This window comes from Podarcis melisellensis (assembly GCF_964234715.1).
Source record: "Podarcis melisellensis genome assembly, chromosome: 2".
Taxonomy (NCBI): Eukaryota; Metazoa; Chordata; class Lepidosauria; order Squamata; family Lacertidae; genus Podarcis; species Podarcis melisellensis.
The window spans coordinates 60,704,323-60,724,123 of record NC_138529.1 but is presented as its reverse complement, the minus strand read 5'-3'; the positions used below and the strand labels follow the sequence as shown (position 1 = coordinate 60,724,123).

The 19,801-nt window shown below is 39.3% G+C and overlaps 1 protein-coding gene across 3 annotated transcripts in view; it reads left to right on the top strand.

Annotated features, from left to right (window-relative positions):
* The first annotated feature begins 627 nt into the window (after positions 1-627).
* RNF130 (ring finger protein 130) overlaps positions 628-19,801 on the top strand; it is a 41,986-nt gene continuing 22,812 nt past the window's right edge. Inside the window, exons 1-3 of one of the 3 annotated variants that reach the window (XR_014165734.1) lie at positions 628-1,421; positions 11,391-11,582; positions 13,736-13,986. Coding sequence is in view for 2 of the 3 variants with exons in the window: in XM_081900844.1 (XP_081756970.1) it covers positions 1,163-1,421; positions 11,391-11,582; positions 13,736-13,986 (702 nt within the window). In the remaining variant the exon portion in view is untranslated. The remainder of the gene's footprint in view (positions 1,422-11,390; positions 11,583-13,735; positions 13,987-19,801) is intronic. The other 2 variants (XM_081900844.1, XM_081900843.1) reach the window with 2 other exon arrangements.

The window sequence follows — 19,801 nt, the reverse complement described above, 5'->3', positions numbered from 1 at the left end:
GGTGCGTGGGGGGAGGAGGGGGAGAGGACGAGGGCGAGCAACGGGTTGGCGCAGTGCGCCTGCGCACGCGGCGCGAGAAACTACCCGGCAGGTTGCAGTTGGTGGTTCCGCCGTAAGAACCCGCCCGGGCACTGCCGGCTGCCGTTGTTTCCAAGCTGAGGGGGGAAAGGGAAAGGCTTGACGGTTGCTCGGTGGGTGGGGCTGCTGGCGCCGCGAGCTCCCTTTCGGCTGTTGGTCGCGCGGCCGGACTGAGCGACGGGGGTGGGGGTGGGAAGAGGAAGAGGAGGGACCCGCGAAGCGGCCGGAGCCGAGTCGGCCTCCATGGAGCTTCCGCGGCTCCTGACTCCGCCGCAGTCGACCGCCTGGGGCTGGGGAGGGTCTGTGGAGGCTGCGCGCGAAACTGGGCTCCGCCTCGGGACCCGACAACAAGCCTGAGGAGGGCCGAAGGCTCCGGGGCGGCCGAAGCAGCGGCGCCGAAGCGCTCTCCTTGCCGAGCCGCAGGCTGTCCTGGAAGCGGCGGCACCGTTCGCCTTCTCTGTCTCTCTGTGCGGCGACGCTGAGTGACTGCTTCCCTCCCTCGGACGAGACTGTCGGCCGCTCCTTCCCCGCGGCCGCCCCCAGAGATACGAAGCCCCGCCGGAGCGACCGCCGCCACCTGCGCTTCTCTGGCTACCTTCATCCTTCTTCTTGTCAGAAAGCGAAGCCCCAGGAGGCGAGCGGGCAGGCCCAGAGCTGCCCCTCTCTTCGGGAATCGAGTGACGGACTGCTCGGCCTCTGGAGCCCCATCCTCTGCTTTTAAAGCATTTGGATCCCAGTGCCCCCCCCCTCTCCTTCGAATAAGCTGTTGTGTCTCGTCTTCCTTGCAGCTGCTGTAGAGCTTAGGTTATTATCCCGGTTTCTTCGTTCTGATTCGTTTCTACCTTTTAAAACCCGATATATTTTTTTAAAAAATATCCTTTCCCCCACCATCCATATCATTTTAATCTTCCTCCGGTGGCTGAATGTATGGAAAGGACTAGGCACCCAGGGTGGCTCTCTTGCTTCTTGTAGCGATTCTAATTCCTTTTTATTGTGATATGGAATAACATGCATTTATGCACACAATAATCTTTTGTTCAAGAGACGTTTTGAAGATAAAATTTACATTTTTTTAGGGCTGAAAATGTTCCTAAAGTGGGTTTTGCCTTATTGGAGCTATTTATCCTCTGTGCCCATTTTGGTCCTGTTTAATTGTTACACTCTTCCAGCTAGTGCAGATAATGCTAGTCAAGCATATTATACAGCCCTCATAAATGTGACTGTACTGAGTCCTGATCGTTCAACACCTACTTTGCTGATACTTGAGCGTGGACGCTATGGACAAGATTCTCCCAAAGTAGCTGTCAGAGGCCAACTTTTGGCACCTCTGCCAATCAATGGAGGTAAGGATTTCCTTTGGTTCTTTCTCTTTAGTTTAAATGAGGCTTTGGTTTGTTAAGCTTTCCTTACAGTGCACATTAAAATTTTCACAAAAACTATCAAACCCTCTGCCTTCTCCCTTGCCCATTGGTTCTGGTTGGGTTTCCGTATTTCCTTATTTAAGCAATCTGTAACTATGAAAGTCAGTTCGTGGACTGACCTGTGAAGTACATTTGGGTGAATGTAGTACAATTTTATACATTTTTTTTTGTGTACACCTAAAATACATACACGCATGTTGAAAACACATGTATCATAGGCACTCCTTTTCAGCCTACTGGGAGCTGCCTGTCAAGTTGCCCTTCAGAAGTAAATCTGAGTTTGCTGCCATGTAATGTGTGAAATGGCTCTTTGTATTCAAGGCCATTGAACACAAGATTGATTCGAAGCCTCTCACAATCTGGTATGGTATTACACTAGGTTCAGCCAACAGGCAAGAAGTGGTGGTTTCTGCATCTGCTGCAAATTTCTACAGCCTTCCAGGTTTGAATTATAATAGTGGCAAGGTTCTTCCCTCTAAGGAGGTAAGCAACATATCAGGGAACTAATTGCAAGCAATCTGACTGTGGATGCCATCTGGCCCTCGAAAACAAAGCTGAGACTAAGGCCAGTCAGTCTTAGCTTTAGTGTTTAACTTGCTTTAAAGTGAAGTTCCATCTAGAACAGGCAGTCCCACCAATAGCAGCTCTCTATAAAAAGAATGTTTTTCCTAGTCCTTTGAAAGTTAATCCATTAATTACTGTTACATTAATTTAGACACATGGGTAAGTCTTTTTAAAAAAATCTCAACCTCACAGTCTCTTGAGTACCTTTTTAGTTCTGAAAGACCTTGGAGCAATAAAGTTCTCTTCTACCTGATATCATAAATTGATGCTTAAGATTTGTTTTAAGTTTTGTAAGAGTGTTTTGTATATATTTAGCAGATTCTTATACACAGTAGCTTGATTTTTTGTCACAGTTGAAAACTTGCTTAGAAAAAATGGTTGCTCTGGAATGTAAGCATAAGACATACATTAAGTATGCAGTGTTATAGCTATTGTAAAGTGGAAAGTGCTATAGAACTAATTTTTAAAATTGCAATTAGGACATACATGTAAGCGTTAAGTGGTGAATAAGTTCTTATTTAGTACTTCTGTGCAGTTAATTGTCAGCACTCTGAGTTATGTGATCTTATGCATGTTTGCTCATAAGCAAGTCTCATTGTAGGACTTACTCCTAGGTATATGTGTATAGTATTGCAGCCTTAGGCCTGTATCATTTTCTACTTCCTATTTTTTCTTCATACCTCACCTTCTGTTTAATTTTCTTCTTCTTTTGTGCTCTTTGCATGTTAACAGTTTGCCTAAAACCTTGCGTAATTCATCTAAATACTGTAGGTTTTTCCTTTTTCGTCCTGTGAAACTAACATTACGTGCATGCTGAGAATGACATGCCCTAAACATTTAAAAAGATTATTTGGAACAAATTTAATAGAAAACAATACGTAGTTGTTTGAGGTTATAGATGTTCTTCGTTTTATGCTGTCTTGACTGTTAAGGACCTATTGATAGTACAATTTAGATTCAGGTATATCTGAATGTCCAAGGAATAGACATGGGCACAAAGCATTTTCAGCCATAATTATTTATCTGGATTCAGCTTTAGTTAGCTTGTCTGCATCCAGTCTCCAATTCTAGCCAGACAGAGTGAACATTTGCAGGACAAGAACTGAGTGACATAAACGTATTGATAACTCTAAAGTCTGTATAAATATACAGTAGTTCTCCAAACCGAAAGGTGGGGGACCATGGTGAATAGCATCTTGTACATGGACAGCAATTCAGAAATAATAAGAAGTAGGACACAGAGTGCTCCTGCATTTTACCATTTGGGAAGAGTGGGGTGTAAGTATGAGGTCCACAAATTAGTGACATTTCATACCTCTCATATGGACAGTTTGTGCCTCTGAAGGACAGTTTACGTCTCTGAAATTATCTATTTTGACTCTTCTTTCCATCACTCTTTCCATCACTTCCTTTTTCCATCACAGGAATAGGTTTCTCCTTATTTGGGGGTGGGGTGGAATAAAAAAGGCAGAACTTGAATAATTTTTAGGGGCACTTTTTTACTGAACCCCTATTCCAGTTGGCTTTATTTTATTTAAAGAATTTTAAAACTGTTTTAAAACAATTCTTTCATCTGTTGTTTGTATGCTACTTTTCTGATACTGAATGGAAAATACTGTGGCTAAACAGCTTATAGACTGCTAGAAAAATTGTTTTATTTTAAAATAGAAAACAACTACTTTCAATTAGTCAGCATTATAGGTTATGAAATTTCACCCCTCCAAATTACTGCAGTTTAAAAATGGTATAATCATTAAAATTTGGTATCATGATCATTTACCAACCTAGTCCAATATTACTGGGAAAGCTAAATACACAGCAGCCATTAACTATTTACCACTTTTTTTCCTTGTGTGTTGCTCTACAGTATTTAGGCAGTTCTATATCAGATGCGTTGTCTTTAAGCAGTTAATATGTGAGTGAAATTGAAGTCACACATTTCAGAATAGGCATGTAAGCTGCTGTATGTAGCTTATTTTTAGTATTTTGAGTGTCAGTTAACCTGAATATGTCTGATCTCAATAGTTGTACCAGGTGACCCTTTTATATCATGCATTCACTGTTGTGAGTCAACTGTGAAAATGAATACACTCTTAACACACTGATTGGGTGCTTCATAGCAAGATACATAGTAAGAGTAGGAAAGGCACTTGAAATTGTTTGCCAGTGTGTTGTGTACATCTCCTAAATGCAAGGTTCAACCTTCTACATCCACAGTAAATGTTCAAGTGACATTTTGTGGTGGTAAAGCAAAAGTTGGGCCCTGTGCATAGGAGCAGATGCATACCGCCAGGTGGAGATGGGCTGGCACTTGCACGTTTCTTGATCTGTTACTATGCCTGTGTGAATAATCTCTGAGAAGAATGGATTTATTTATAGCATTTATATACCATGTTCTCCAAGTAGCTGAAGATGGTGTACATGCTTCTCTCCCTCCTTATTTAATTCACACAACAACCACGTGAAGTTAGGTTGAGAGGTTGAGACTGGGCCACTCAGTTTAATGGTTTAATGGTTTTGAACACTGGTCTCAGAGGTCCTAGTCTAACCATGATACCACATTCATTGTGATTAAGGATGGAAACCATCTAGATCATTTTTAATTCCATAAGAAGTCCAAGTTCTTGAGGTAAATGACATTGTCATCAAATTTACTGTCCCTGAACTTTGGTATAGGTAGTAAAGATTATGGATATGTGTTGTAGTGCACTGAAATTATTGCACTTGTTAAGTAAAGTGACTGAATTGAATTTCATGAATAAACTCTAGTTGTGAAGGCATTTGCAGTTTGTAAGAATATTAAGATTATTTGCATGTTTCCATTTCCAGGTAAACTCCTAAATCTTTTTACTGCTGTTTTATTATAATAATTTTATATAGCATGCTTGTATGTATTTCTCATTCTACCTGAAAGGTACCAGGTTGGGGAAGGCTGTTAAGTGTGATGGAGATCTCTACTTCTTGTTCTTTGAAATACTGTAGAGGGTTTTTTGTGTTTTGTAAAAACATTAGATATTCTCTGACATAGTTTTCCTTTGGAAAAGTATTTCAGACAATATCTAATGTTTGCTATGGAAAACATAATTTTAATAATATGTGATGTGATGAATCCTAATCCATAAATTGTTATGTATCAGGAAAATCTTTAAAATGTTGTCAGATAGTTTTTGTTTAATAAATCAAATTTAAGGAAAACTTTATTCAAATTGAAGGCAACCATTATCTTCAAGATTAGATAACAGAGATACTCTAATTTTAAGCAAAAGAAAATTATAAAGGCCCCAAACATATTGGTATTTGTGATGACATTTAACTGGAATAGAACTGGAGTGGGTTATCTGGCAAAAATTGCAGCTGAAGCTAGTTCTGGGTTGGCCTTGGTGTAACTGGTGCTTTTGTCAGAAGTAAGTAGTATTGTATCAGAACCATCACAGTGAAGCTTTGGCTGTTTTTTGTGGATGTGTGGATTTTTAGAGACCAGCTATTTGTATAAACCAGTGTTTCCTATCTGAGGGCCATATGGCCCCTGGGAGGCCCCAGGATATTCCAAGGGGGCTACAGGTGAAAATCACACAAATGATTTTATTTGTGTAAACCAGTGTTTCCTATCTGAGGGCCATATGGCCCCTGGAAGGCCCCAGGATATTCCAAGGGGGCTACAGGTGAAAATCACACAAATGGGGGGTCACAGCACGAGGCTAGGGGTCTACAGAGTGAACTGAGAAGTGAAGATAAAAGGAACATAAGAGATGACAGAACACAGCTGGTGAATATGTTATACTTCTTATGTGATGTCATGAATGGAGTAACTGGTTTGAGGGTGATATGAAGGTTGTTAAAATGTTGGTCACGTTGATCTGATCCCATATTTACATATAATATAGTTCGGAAGAGAAATATTTGCACTCGCATGCACATGCTGGCAACAAAAAGCTATGCTAAAAGTATTTATGTATCATAGATTTTAACTATGTTAAGTAAATTCTATTATTTTTTTTCTTGTTCCTCTTCTTCCTCTTATTATTTATTGAATTTGTTCGTCACTTTATCTTGCCCAGGGCAACCCAGAGCAACTTAAAATCAGATAGACAAAAGAACCCCACATAAGATACTTTAAAACTTAGAGGAAAAATGAAATACATTAAAAATGTCATTTCTACTTTTGTTTTATTCCCAAAGTAGCCTGGGGCAAACTTGTGTCTGTGGGAAAAGGTGCCTGGGGAGACCTGCTTAACTGCTTCCTCTTCTTCCCCTCTGGTCATTTTGCTCACAACTGCCTTCCCCAAGCTACTTTCCTTCCATAGGGGGAAAACATATGGGAACCCTACATCTTTTCTATCACAACTTAAAAAAGGAGCTGAGCATGTATTATATTGAGCTAAAGCAACTACTGAATGAGAAAAAATTAAGCAGGTCCCCACCCCTGCCACCTTGTCCCTGACTACTTTGTGTTTAACCAGCACAAGGATGAAAGAATTGTAGAACTCCTCATAACAAGTACTTTGAGCCTCAGGTGACTAAATGTTCTGATACTGCCAATCCAAAGTAGCCTAATTTTAAACTGTTTCAATTTATAAATGTGTGTTCTAGTTCTAAGCTTTTTAGGACATATTTTCTCCACAGTGCTGTGAAAACTACCACATGTACTGTAGTCATATTGCTTGATACTTTGGGCAAGGTTTTTGATATTAGCAGGTGGATGTTATAAACATTTATTTCAGTTCAAGCACTTTGGAGAGGAAAAGAGTAAGTTGTTGCACAATGCTAATTTGTTAACTATAAGCAAATAACTGCTGAGCAGTCACTGCTGCTTCCTCTTTGAATTAAGCAAATTGTACTTCCGTATTCTTCAGTAAATTTCAGTTGTAGGCAGAACTTGGGTGACTGCTGAAACTGATAACTGAGGGGAAAGGCCATAATCTGTGTTGCATCTGTCGGAAGAATTTCAGTCAAGATGGGGAACCTATTGGACTCCCAGCTCTTTTATTTCCTTTATTACCTGATGATTGGTCATACTGGCTAGTGCTGATGGGAGTCCAAGAACATCAGTAGAGGCACAGGTTCCCTATCATTGGCTTAGAATCACAACAACCAACATTTTTGAGACATTATTGTAAAATAGGAATGAGTTCTCAAAAACATTTTTTCCCAGAGAACACACATTCCGTTAAATCTAATACATGTCCCCAGTTTTGTGGTAAAACTGAGAATGAGAGGAAACAAAATATGTTCATCAGGGAATTAACCTGAATGTTTATCAAGTCAAGTCAAGTTCTTTATTACGGTCATAGACCAGCATAAGCAAAACATCTAAATAAGTAGCATAACAGTATGAATCTAAGTGAATAATTATTAAATAGATAAGAGCAAGAACCAAACATATACATAGAATACTTAATTAGGCATAGATAATGGGTGAGTAAAAATTTATAAGAAAAATTAAAAGATCGGTTAACACAGCAATATGGGGTGGGCTTCAGAAGTCCAGGTTTACCAAGTTTACCAAGTTTTGTTGCGGCAAAAGCCAGCGACACCAAACATCACAAGGTCAAACAAAAATCCACTGTGATAGTGGGATGTTTGCACATTTATGGTCCGCCTGGTTTCTCTTTTTCAAAAGATAGTGAGTAAACTAATATTTCCATGCAATACAACCAACTCTGAAATAAGTTCCATTGCAACAGTTTTACAGTACTGTACTTCCAAATAAGCTTAAAATTGAACAACATTGCTGTGTTAAGGAAATGCCTACATTGAATCTATTATATCAGGAGTTTACTTCTTTTGGTGTACAGCATCTGTCTGTCTGAGGGGACAGTGGAGGAGTGTACTTTTGGGGGTGAAGTCAAATTGTTGAAGAGTTACAGCACCTGCTGTGGCTGTAGAGACACTGGTAGGGATGAGATGTGTTTTGTTGCAGCTGAGGCAGATGAAGGCACCCTGTTGTGCTGAGGCTGATGCCCCATGGCGTTTCTTCTCTCTGTGCTCCTCTCAGAGGTCCTATTCCTCCTCTGGTCACTGCTGTGGATACACAACCTGACTGACTGTCTCCAGGCACTGCTGTCATATGCAAGGGATTCCCACACAGCAGGGCTGATGTTACCAGCCTTTATGTCACATTTGCAGTCATCTTTGTAATGCAGAGCAGGTTCTGTCAACATGCCTGGTGCTTGAAGCCAGCTCCCAGTAGAGCATGTCCTTGGGATCCTGCCATCTTCCATTCTGTGGACATGACCAAACCAGTGTTTACTAGGTTGTTTATTTTTTAAAAAAATACCTGTACCAAACTTCAGTTATATCAACTCAGATTAGATGTTTATTTTGTTTGTTTATTGCATTTATATCCCACCTTTCCTCCAAGAAGCTCATAGTGATGTATATGGTTCTTCCTCTCCCCTTTTTATCCTCACAACCCTGTGAGATAGGGTTGAGAAACAGTGACTGGTGCAAGGTCACCCAGTGAGCTCCATGGATGATTAGAACTCCAGAAGGAATCTGCTAGCAGAATGAGGAAGGGAGGCAATGGAGGGGGGCAATTCTCCTCCCTCTCATAGCTCTCTGCCGCCCCCCATCTACTTCAGGGGATTAGGGATCCACAAACAGATGATGGCATGGGACCTGCAGTGGGGAAGGGAATTGTCATCTTCCTTCATTTCACTGACAGGTTCCTTTCATTGGTGACCAACATTCTTTACCAACCCATTTGTGCAGTTTTGTAATATGTGAGCTTTCACCATTTCATCCATCCATTTGTAATCTGAAGTGATACAGATTGTCACATGGGCTGGATGATTCTGTATTTAAGTAGTCAAGAAAAGGTGTTTCAGGGAAACTTGTTTACAGAAAAGTGCACCTGCAATTCAGTTAGAGGCATGTTTGATTCCCTCCACCCCTGAAATTTATATAATGTGTACATCTCAGGTGTGGATATTTCCAGAGTGGTAAAGGTCAAGAGAGCCATCTGTAACAAGAAGCATCTGATCAGCACTGTCTGCTAGCTGGTAACCAAGATGTTGCAGTGTTATACAGAGTACTGTACTACTTTGAGATTTAGATTCTCCTTTGGAGTGGATTATGCTCCAAAATTCTGTGGACTGAAATTACTTCCCCCCCAAAATAAATTGCAACTCTCTGAGCAGAGTTTTGCTTCAGCTTACATGCTTTTCTGCCAAGTCTTTATTTCCTGTAGCTCAAAAGATGACACCTGGGGATTTCTATTTTTCTCTAATTAGCACAACTATGCAAGTTTGCCAGGTGTAACCTCAAAAGTTTCTCACACATAACACACAGAAAATGCAGAAGATTTTGCTTTAGCAGGTACAATAGCTACCAGAAAATAAGCAGTTGCATACTTCATTGGAAGGACTAGGAAGGATACTTAATAGGATGGTGAAATCCCATTTTCTGCATGTTTTGTGGGACAGACTAGTTTCTCCAAATAATCCACTACTTGTTGAGTATTAGAGCATTACAGCAACTTGTTGAGTACTTGAGTATTACAGCATCACCTGTGCTGTAGGCATTGAACACCACCACTGAATAAAAAAAGAATTAACCAACTTGAAAGACAAGACCTTAGATAGCAGTTTTGCATGCAATGTTAGATCAGATTCTAAATAATAATTAAGTTTAAGTGGCTTAGCTCTAAATGTTCTGAGCCAGATGATCTTTGAATGTGGCAGCTTGAAAAACTGGAAAGCATAGCAAATTCACTGCACCCAAGAAGTTCAGAATTCATTGTGAGTGAGCTAAGGTAGAGGACGGTTGTCAGTACAGAGAAGGTACTTGAATTTGAAATAGACCAGGTTGATGGAATTTGGCACTTTATTGAAAAGAGAAAACATTTTATATTGTAACCTTTTGTACGATTGTGAAATGACATAAATGACTTCAGATCACATATTTTTAAATAAGTGATTTGTATAAGCTTGAAATTACTCTTAAATTGCTTTTCATTATGCCATGGAGACTTTCCAGCATATATATTCAGAGTCCTCAGCTTGAGAAAAATATACATTAGAAATGGATTCTAAATAACTGATCATAGATGACAGATGATAATGGACAACTATTGACAATTAAACTTGCTGACATGGTTGTCTATGTCCTTTACAATGTTGATTGATGTGTCTGGCACTCAAGGTGTATGGTAGTATCCCTTAGTTCCAGTAAATATTGGAAGATTCTATGAGAAGCTATGAAGAGGACAGAGATTGCCAGCCTGTTTGCCTTTCTGATACATGTAGAGGCACAATTAGACATTGTACTGATTCAAAGCTACCATAAAGATTGACCATTACATCTTACTAAATTTGCCATATCAAGTTGTATACATTTGGGGGGGGGTCTTTCTCATTTTTTAAAATCATTGATATAGTTAATAAAATCATACCAAACTATAGCAAATAAAATCTTTTTTTGCTCTGTTCTCTATACTGCATATTCTTAGTTTATAAGCTTGCTTTTACAATAGGACTGTCTCCCAAGTATCAAGCAATTGGTAAAAGGTAAAGGTAAAGGACCCCTGACAGTTAAATCCAGTCACAAACAACTCTGGGGTTGCGGCACTCATCTCGCTTTACTGGCCGAGGGAGCTGACGTCTGTCCACAGACAGTTTTTCCAGGTCATGTGGCCAGCATGACTAAGCCGCTTCTGGCGCAACCAGAGCAGCACACGGAAATGCCATTTACCTTCCTGTTGGAGCGGTACCTATTTATCTACTTGCACTTTGATGTGCTTTCGAACTGCTAGGTTGGCAGGAGCTGGGACTGAGCAATGGGCGCTCACCCTGTTTTGGCGATTCGAACTGCCGACCTGCCAATCGGCAAGCCCCAGGCTCAGTGGTTTAGACCACAGCGCCACCCGTGTCCCTATATCAAGCAATTGGAGTACCAAGCAATTAGAGATTTTTAAATAGAGGTTGGATGGCCATCTGTGATTCCGATATTCCAGGTAGGGGTTGGACAAGATGGCCTTTTGAGTTGCTTCCAAATCTCTATTCTAAATTCTAAATATATACATAAATTTTGGGCAACTTAAAATGACAGCGGTACATGAACAAATTTATCCTAATGTTTTGCCATTCCTCTGACCAGGTATTGAAAATATTCACTAGTAAGTATTCTGGAACTGAAAAAAATCCTTAAGTGTAATGATCATAATGATCAAATATGGTTAACACTTACAGATTATTATTTAGCTTAAAAATTGCTTTAGGTTGTGCAAATTGTTCTGGTCTCATAACTAGAGAATAATTTTAGCCAGTGAACTGCTTTTTAGATATTTTTATCAACAAACTTTAACTGACATCTCTTTCCTTTTTTTAGTTTCAGATCGTTTAGGCTGTGATCCACGAACTCGGTTTCCAGTTCCTACAAACAAGCAGTGGGTTGCCCTACTGCAGCGAGGAAATTGCACCTTTAAACAAAAAATCCTGCGGGCAGCTTTACATAATGCTTCAGCTGTGGTAATTTACAATAATATGTCAAGTGAGGAGCCTGTCACCATGACTCATCCAGGTAAAAGCTAAGATACCAGATATTCCTTTGTTTTTAGACATGTTCAGATACATCACGGTGGATAGTTAACAGCATTTTTACTTTTTGTGATTATCAAGCGTGGAAGTTGGTCATTCATTTTTTGATTTATAAAAGTGCTGGATAAAGTGCTGAGACTGGCAGTCTCCACTAGCTGCATGACCATAGCATATTGCCATGTCTACTTTATTTGTGACAGAGAAGAAAATAATGTGCTTAGTTTAATGCCTGTAACAGAAACTAGATGGGAAGAAGGATAAGTATACGGAGTATGGTTTGTGCCACAATCCCTTCCAACGCATATTTGCATGATTGTATTAGCTGTGCTCAAATATTCTACAAAACATACATGATCTATAGAAACCCTTCATGGCAGCTTTCCATTAGCATAGTATCTGAAAATACAAGACTTGGAGCCCATATTGCGCTGTTGAACTATGATAGTATACTATTTCTCTGACAAAGGGAAATCTTCAGTTGCATTCTTCCTAGACATAGGTTAATGTTGGAAATCTTGCTCAGCCAAGTATTAGTTGCATATACTTTTAATCTAATTTTTAGTTAGTCCTCTCCTGTTGTTCCCTGGGAGCTGGCATTGAGGTATCCATTGGATTTGCTGTAACCTTCAGCCCTGGCCTGCTTCTTTCTAAACCTGCTTGTTTGCCCCTCACTGTCTGATCTTAGCTGCCTTAATGTAATAGGGGTAGTTGAGTAGACAATAAATGCTAGGAGCTTTTCCACTGCAAAATGCAGTAAAATATAGAATAGTTGGCGTCCAGTAGTAGACAACATTCAAGTAGACTATTTGCTTCTGGTGATATGTTTTTAGCTCTGGGCAAACCTTCAGATTCAGAGCCAGCATGTACCTGAACACCAATTGCTGGTGGTGTAATAATGGGAGAGGGCTGTTGTTTTTGTACTCTGTGGGCTTCTCAAAAATCATGAATGCATAAAATAGACATTACTGGCTGGATGGACCTGTGACCAGATGCATTATATTCAAGTTCATAGTCTCCGAATGCTACATTAAAGCATCTACAGAAAGGTATAAAATACTTATTAGTTCCCATGGTTGCCTTCTAAATTATTGTTACCTGGACTTGTGTAAGGGAGAAAAATATAGTTGCTAGGTTATTTGTGGCAATTGTTAAAAAATTAAGATTATAGTAGATAAGCAGCAAGTGAAATGTGACAGACCAATTGTTTGAGTACATCATTCTGTCTCCAGCATCAAAGAAAATGCTCCTATAGCTCACAATCGGGTGTGGCAGAGTTGTCCAGTGTTTTCACCCAGTATCTGTTAGGCAGAGATATGCTGTACACAGGAGATATATATACAACATTATTTTAAGTTTCCTTTCTCAATTTGCCCAATAAGCTCTACCATTAAAATTGCATTCTTTTATTGCTGCTGGATGGTTTCATTGAATTTTACTCTGGGACCTTCAGTTCTGTTTCTTGGATTGAGTGAAAACCAAAAACAATCACTAAATCTTCAGCTAGCTAGTGATTGTGTATTATATCCAATGTTGGTTATGATTGGAGTTCACTCATTTATATCAGTGGAAAATTGTTGACCATTAATTTCATGAGATTAACTCTGAATATGACTTAGTTGCTTAGTTGGATATTATCCTGTATACTTGGCTCAGTGGAACATTCGTTACTTTCTAGGTCACTCAGGAAGGAATATGATTATCTTTTCATTTACTCAAGGGTGAAGGTATAGCTTGGCCAATTCTTTTCAATGTTTTTGAGTTTCCTTTAGCCTCAGAACTAAACTGCTATATTTAGGAGGAATATAGGTGCTTCTTTTGTCTCACTGCTTTGTTCTTGGTAGATCTCAGTATGAATAGTTCATATATGTGTTGTTTTGAAATTAAATCATTTTGAACAGATGTTGGTTAAGAGATGTGCATGTAAAAAAGTGCTTGTAAAATCATGTTGCTTTCCTAATTTTCTGAAATTTGAGGCTGCTAATGTCATACTGTTTTTCATAATTCGGGATCAGCTTTTTGATACCTAACAGTTTGTTTAAATGTATATATGTACAGCCAAATGATTTGCTTCTTAATAAACATACATGTTATGTCAGATGTTGATTCATTGTTTTCTTCTGCTTATTCTTTTGATAGGAACTGGAGACATTGTCACTGTCATGATCACAGAATTGAAGGTTAAGGAGATTCTGAATTACTTGGAGAAAAATATGTCTGTCATTATTGCAATAGCAGTTGGAACCCGCTATCCAAACAAAAACTTTAGCCGTGGTTCTCTTGTCTTTGTATCAATCTCGTTCATAGTTTTGATGATAATTTCTTCAGCATGGTTAATATTTTACTTCATCCAGAAGATCAGATATACAAGTGCACGTGATCGGAACCAGGTAACTGTCTTTTGATTCTTCATATCAAATGTGTAGGGTTTTTATGTTGTGTTGATAGATTTTTATTAAATGTTTTTGTAACTTCTTTTAACTACTGTACACCATCCTGAGTGCTATGACTACAATGGAAGGGTGGGATATTAATTTTCCCTTGTAATTAAATTATAAAGTTAATACATGCAACATGTGAGCTGTTTCATACTGTGATAAAAATATATTTTGGTATTTTGCAGAAGGTCTTTATCATATGCAATTATACAGTATTAAAGGGAATATAAATGGGCCTGCGCTAAATGTTGACTCATATATATTTTTAAGACAAAAGTAATACTTTCTGGAGTAGGGGAGAAAGGAGCTATTTCCTGTAAAACCCTTAAACTTAGGTGAATGTTCAACTTGTTTTGAACTACTTTCCTGATCTGTTACTTTTTGCCTTCTTTTTTTAAATGAAGTATTCTGGTGTTACCTAAAAAGGAGGTACCTACAAATAAAAACACAGATTCTTCTCACCAAAAGAAGACAAATACAGCACTTGGAAAGAGTTCAGATTTATTGCATGCTGCAGTGTGAATAAAGAGACCCAGTTGGATAACTGCCAAAAGAAACTGGGCCCTCAAACGAAGGGTTCACAGAGCTTTTATAGCGTTTTAGAAAAATATGCAATAATGGCAAACGCTTAAACTATCCTAATTGGCTATCTTTATGTGTGTTCAAAATATGCTCTTATCTCCATATACGGTAGCTTGGCAGCAAGTTGTGGTTGTGCCTGTGAGAACCTGTTTATGCAGACTCGGCACTTAGCAGGCTGTGGTCAGTTGTGTAAGCATAGTGACAGAGGATTTGAGCATAAGTGCATGCTGTGCTGTGCTGTGCTGTGCTGTGCTGTGCTGTGCTGACTTGAGGGTCTTGACATCTGCCTTAGGTCATGACATTCACCTGGGTCCCAGGTTATGACACACAGGTATCACTGGGAATGGTCATAAGGGTTATCCCAGGCAGGTGGGATTCAGTTAATGAGAATTACATTACAGTGTTGGGGTTAGCCAAACTAAGTTGCTTGGTTCTAATATCACTGAGAGCAGCCTTCAAGAATTACTTTGTTCTCTCTGTTGGTGAACACAATCACTATCTCTAGTTTTAGTTTGTAAGCTAAGCTATTTAAGTTTCCTCTGGATTCCAGAAATCTCTTGAGCAACATTCCTCTTCAACCAGGCCTTTGGCTTATCAATATTCTATAGCCTTTTAAATGTGTCTGTGGAAAGGGGTGTGTTCTTGTTTTGCTGGGTTTTTTTAATAATTAGTAGTTACTTGTTTTTCTACTGTATTTTATGAACTGCCCTGATATCTATTGAGGGTGGTATACAAATCAAATAAATAAATAAATAAATAAGCATGACATAACTAAACTGCTGCTGTTTGTAACCTTCATTTTCATTCATTTTATTTGTATGCCGCTTTCCACAAAAAATGATGCTCAAAGCAGCTTACAAAATAATAATAATACCAGGAGTACATTTCAAACAAGTACTGCAAAAATAATTTCATAATAACATGAGAAACCAATAGCAAATATAGTAACATACAAAAAACCACTTTTCAAAAATATAACAAGATTACTTAAATAACATGAATCATCCAGTAGCAAAAACAACAAGGGAGCTTCACTGTTTCACCTTAGTCCTAGAAACACTACTCCCATAATGTGCTGGTTTTAAAAAATACAGACAATCTTCATATGTCTGAGAGTCTTAAGTAATGGAAGACTAGATCTTCAACATTTTTCTGAAATGCAGTGTGTCATTTCTTAGGAATTAATTTCAGTGTAATATGCTATAAACCATTCGGGAGTTGAAATGCAGACATTTTCCTCCAGTTGGGAGCATGGTAAATTGCCAAATATTATTAACAAGATTCTGTTCTAATATAAATTGTTGAGTGACTGCTTGTTTATGGTGTGTGTGTGTGTGTGTGTGTGTGTGTGTGTAGCTATTCAGTGTTTCTCATTCATTGTAGGTAAACTGTATTGGGGGGAATATAGGTGTGCCTTTATTTGGGGGTTCTGAAAACAAGGTCTACAGAGCTATGGAAAAGAAGATTTTTTTGGATTGAACGGTAGCTCACTGTTTCCTATTGCAAGGCAGGGCAAAGATTTTTCTCAGCCTGGATTTTGAAATGAGGCCTTCATTTTAACGTCTCATTTGCCCCAGTGGAACAAAAGGGTAGTGCCCAAACAGGATCTGAGAAGCTAGACATTGTTTCAAAATATTGGTTTTAAATACATCAGCAGGCCAGTGAATAAGTTACAATCTTAATAATATTCAGAAGAAATTAATAGCACATTATACATATTGGGGAAATAAGGAACAGTATGTGAAAATAATAATTTCATGGAAAAACAAAATGAATATGAATATGCAATTTTAGTTTAATATTTAACTTTAGTCAGAGGAACATAATTCAAATTAACTTTACAAAGCTTCATGATGGCATGCAAAACGAATAATTTTTAACTGTTATGCAACTCTATTGTTTGTTCCTCTAAAACATTCACTAGTCCAAATGACCTAAAAGCTGTGCTATGTTTTAGCCGTATAGGCACTTGTTCTAAATACTAAGAAAAGAGAAGATATAGCAAATAGCTACCAATCCAAACAGGGTAGTAGTCAACTAAGTTTTATCCAGAGTAGAACTGTTGAAATTAATGAACATGACTAAGCCAGGTACATTTCAGTATGTCTGCTCTGGGTAAAATTTCACTGAATACAACCCAGCAGTTTCTGTGGGTTCAGGGAAGAACAGAGAGATGACTGCAGGGTCCTGCTGGCAGAATCCACATGATGGAGAGAAGCTTGGGGGGGTGGGGAGGTGAAGTATATCTCAGCTTGGAACAAGCAAAAAATACATATATTCAAAGATGTCCAAATGCTGGAGCTCAGGAAAAACCCAGTTCTGTGTAGTAATTACAAGGAACAATTCTAGTAACAGAGAAGTAAAAGCTTCCCAAAACAAGTAATTAAGATTAATTGAAGCTGTATAAAAAGTATTTGGAAAACTGGTATGAATAAAGAAAAAGATCCCAGTGTAAAATTACCATAAACTGTAAGAATGGAATCAAAAAGCAAAGTTCTCTTCTGCATTCTAGAGAAAAGTTACAGGAGAGAAAGAAAAACTGCTTTTGTGAAATAGAGATGAAGCTAAGATGGGGTTCAGAGAAGAATCTGTCATTTCTCTGTTTCCCAACATCCCCAAATCTTTTCCTGCTCACTGGTTTATTTCTTTATTTTCTTTCCTCACAACTTTAATTTGTTTTGTACTGGTAAATGACAGGTCATGGGGCAAACACTTGCAGAAACAGAAAATCTGCTCCAGCAAGTCCCCCAACTCTCTAGGGAGTTGTAGGGGGAGGAAAGGAAGGGGAAGTCCCACAGTGCAAGTGGAATGGTTCTCCATTCAGTTTGAATTCCATCCTCTTTACCAGGGGCCAGTCTGGGGAGTGGGGAGCCGGACTATATTTTGGGGGGAAGGCCCCCCAACTCTCCCTCTCTTCTCCACAGCACCGGACGAGCCCTGGTGGCTGCTTACCTGTGCCTTGTGAGTGGCAGGGGCTGGCGGCAGCAGTGGAGGGACAATGAACGGCATGATATGGCTGGCTCCAGAGAGGGGCTGCTAAAATGGTGCTCGTGGCTCAACAAAGCCCAGCCCCCTTCCTCCTCTAGGCAGAGCGGGGAGAAGCCAGGAGGAGGGAGGGAGGAGGCGCCGCTGCGGTGTGTGTGGAGGGGGAATGGCGCAGCCCGAATGATCAGAATCCCCACGCCGATCCACGCGGCAATTCCCAGACCGTCTGGATCCAGAAAGCAATTGCCTTAGTTTGCCAACCCATGCTCTGTACAGTCGTACCTCGGAAGTCAAACGGAATCTGTTCTGGAAGTCTGTTCGACTTCCAAAACGTTTGGAAACCAAGACATGGCTTCAATCGGAAGCCACATCAGATGTTCGGGTTCCAAAGAACATTTGCAAACCGGAACACTCACTTCTGGGTTTGCAGCGTTCGGTAGCCAAAACGTCCTTTTATCAGATAAGCATAGTCACTGCCCTGTTGTACTTGAAACACCCAGGAAAGAGGAGGTTGTGAGATACTTTCTGTTCTGCTTCATAACCTGTGTGTTTATGCGGCTTCGTTACTTTTGTATTCCAGACTTTTGACAATGTTACAATTCTCTTTTTTACCTATCTTGTATTTGGCAGTTGAAAAGAATAACAGATAGGCAACTGATTGGACAAAGTAGCAATCCTATACATTAGCAATTTCAGGATTTCAAAAATCCACACCCGAACAGTTGCTCTTTAAGTAAAAGTCTTTAGACCTTTTTCCTTCAGAATTTTACAAAGGTCAGGAGAAACTTGATAAAACTTTTATGTGGTTTAAAAGGCTTGTCTTATTAAAATTTTATGAAGAGGTAGCAACAGCTAGAGCACAATTGGAAAAGCTTAGCTATTTTATATAGGGGGGAACAGCTGCTAAGTGATAGGATAACTGTGCATTTTAAGTCTGTTGCTGACTTCACACAATAGTTTGGAAGTAAACTACTGCTTCTGAAAAAAGGTTAAATATCATGAAGCTTGCTTTGATATGCCAATAATGCATTTTACAACTCACATGTATTCTGGAATCAAAGAAAGCATTTAGCAATAGACTGGGCTTGGTCTGTACTCACAGCCAGTAGTTGGCAAAGTATATACTCTACATCGCTGCCTTGAGTGAGCAGAACTATTGAACTTTTTGGTCATTATGGAACCAAATATGTAGTTAAAACAGCCAGCTTTGAAATTTTACCGTGTCTTAAGTTAGGGAAAACGTAATGGAAATTAATAAACAATACCCACTTCTCTTTGCCATTTTGGGGTGACCATTACCCCATTATGAGACTGACTGAAATATTTAAAACCTTTTCAAATGATACCTGTGATGTTTACTACTGGGGCAGGTTCTGCTGCTGTTGATCTTTTGGTTTTACTATTTTAAATTGGGCTTTCAGCTGTTCTGTTTTTAGTGTACTCCTAATTTTGTAAGCAACTTTGCATTAAAATGAGTTGGAGTGTAAATGGTTCTCTCCACAGTACCATCCATATAATATTGGATTAGTAAGAGACTGTTTGGCTTGTTTGCTGTATTGATTGAAGCATACAAAGGGTAGTCTTACTTAGCTTTTTGTTGCAGGAGACCTGCAATTGGCTTATCAAGGGGCTGGCTGGATTTTAATGTGTTGAAACTTGTACATTATATGGCAATGTTTAGGAGCGGAAGTATGCTGAAAACACTTGATTTGGGGACCTTTTTGCTTTTCTCTTTATAGCCTATGTGACTTTACAGTGCTGATGAGCTTCCTATTTTTCTCATATTTGATGGACAATGAGAAAAATAAATGATATATACTTGAATAATGTAGGAGACATCCAGAGGCACAAACAAGCAGAAGCAGGCCAAAGTATTTAGCACAATGGATTAATATGTTCTCCATTTCATCATCCTAAGCATCCAGTTGAATGTAAACATTGGAATGGCCTCTGATTTGGCCCTTTCCATATGTTACTTTGAAATATGATTCTTTTGATTGCTGATTCCTCCTTCCATTGTGCCCCCTGAAAGGCTGATCTGGAGGGTTTGGGCACCCTTTGGAACAGAATGGGAGATGCTGCAAAGGGCTGAAGGGGAAAGGGGAAATTAGTGCAAGGCCCCCCTCCCCATTCTAATAGGTAGCTTTATCGTATCGGGAGCCTTTCCACAGATGGAAGGTGCCTTTTTGTTTGCTGAAAG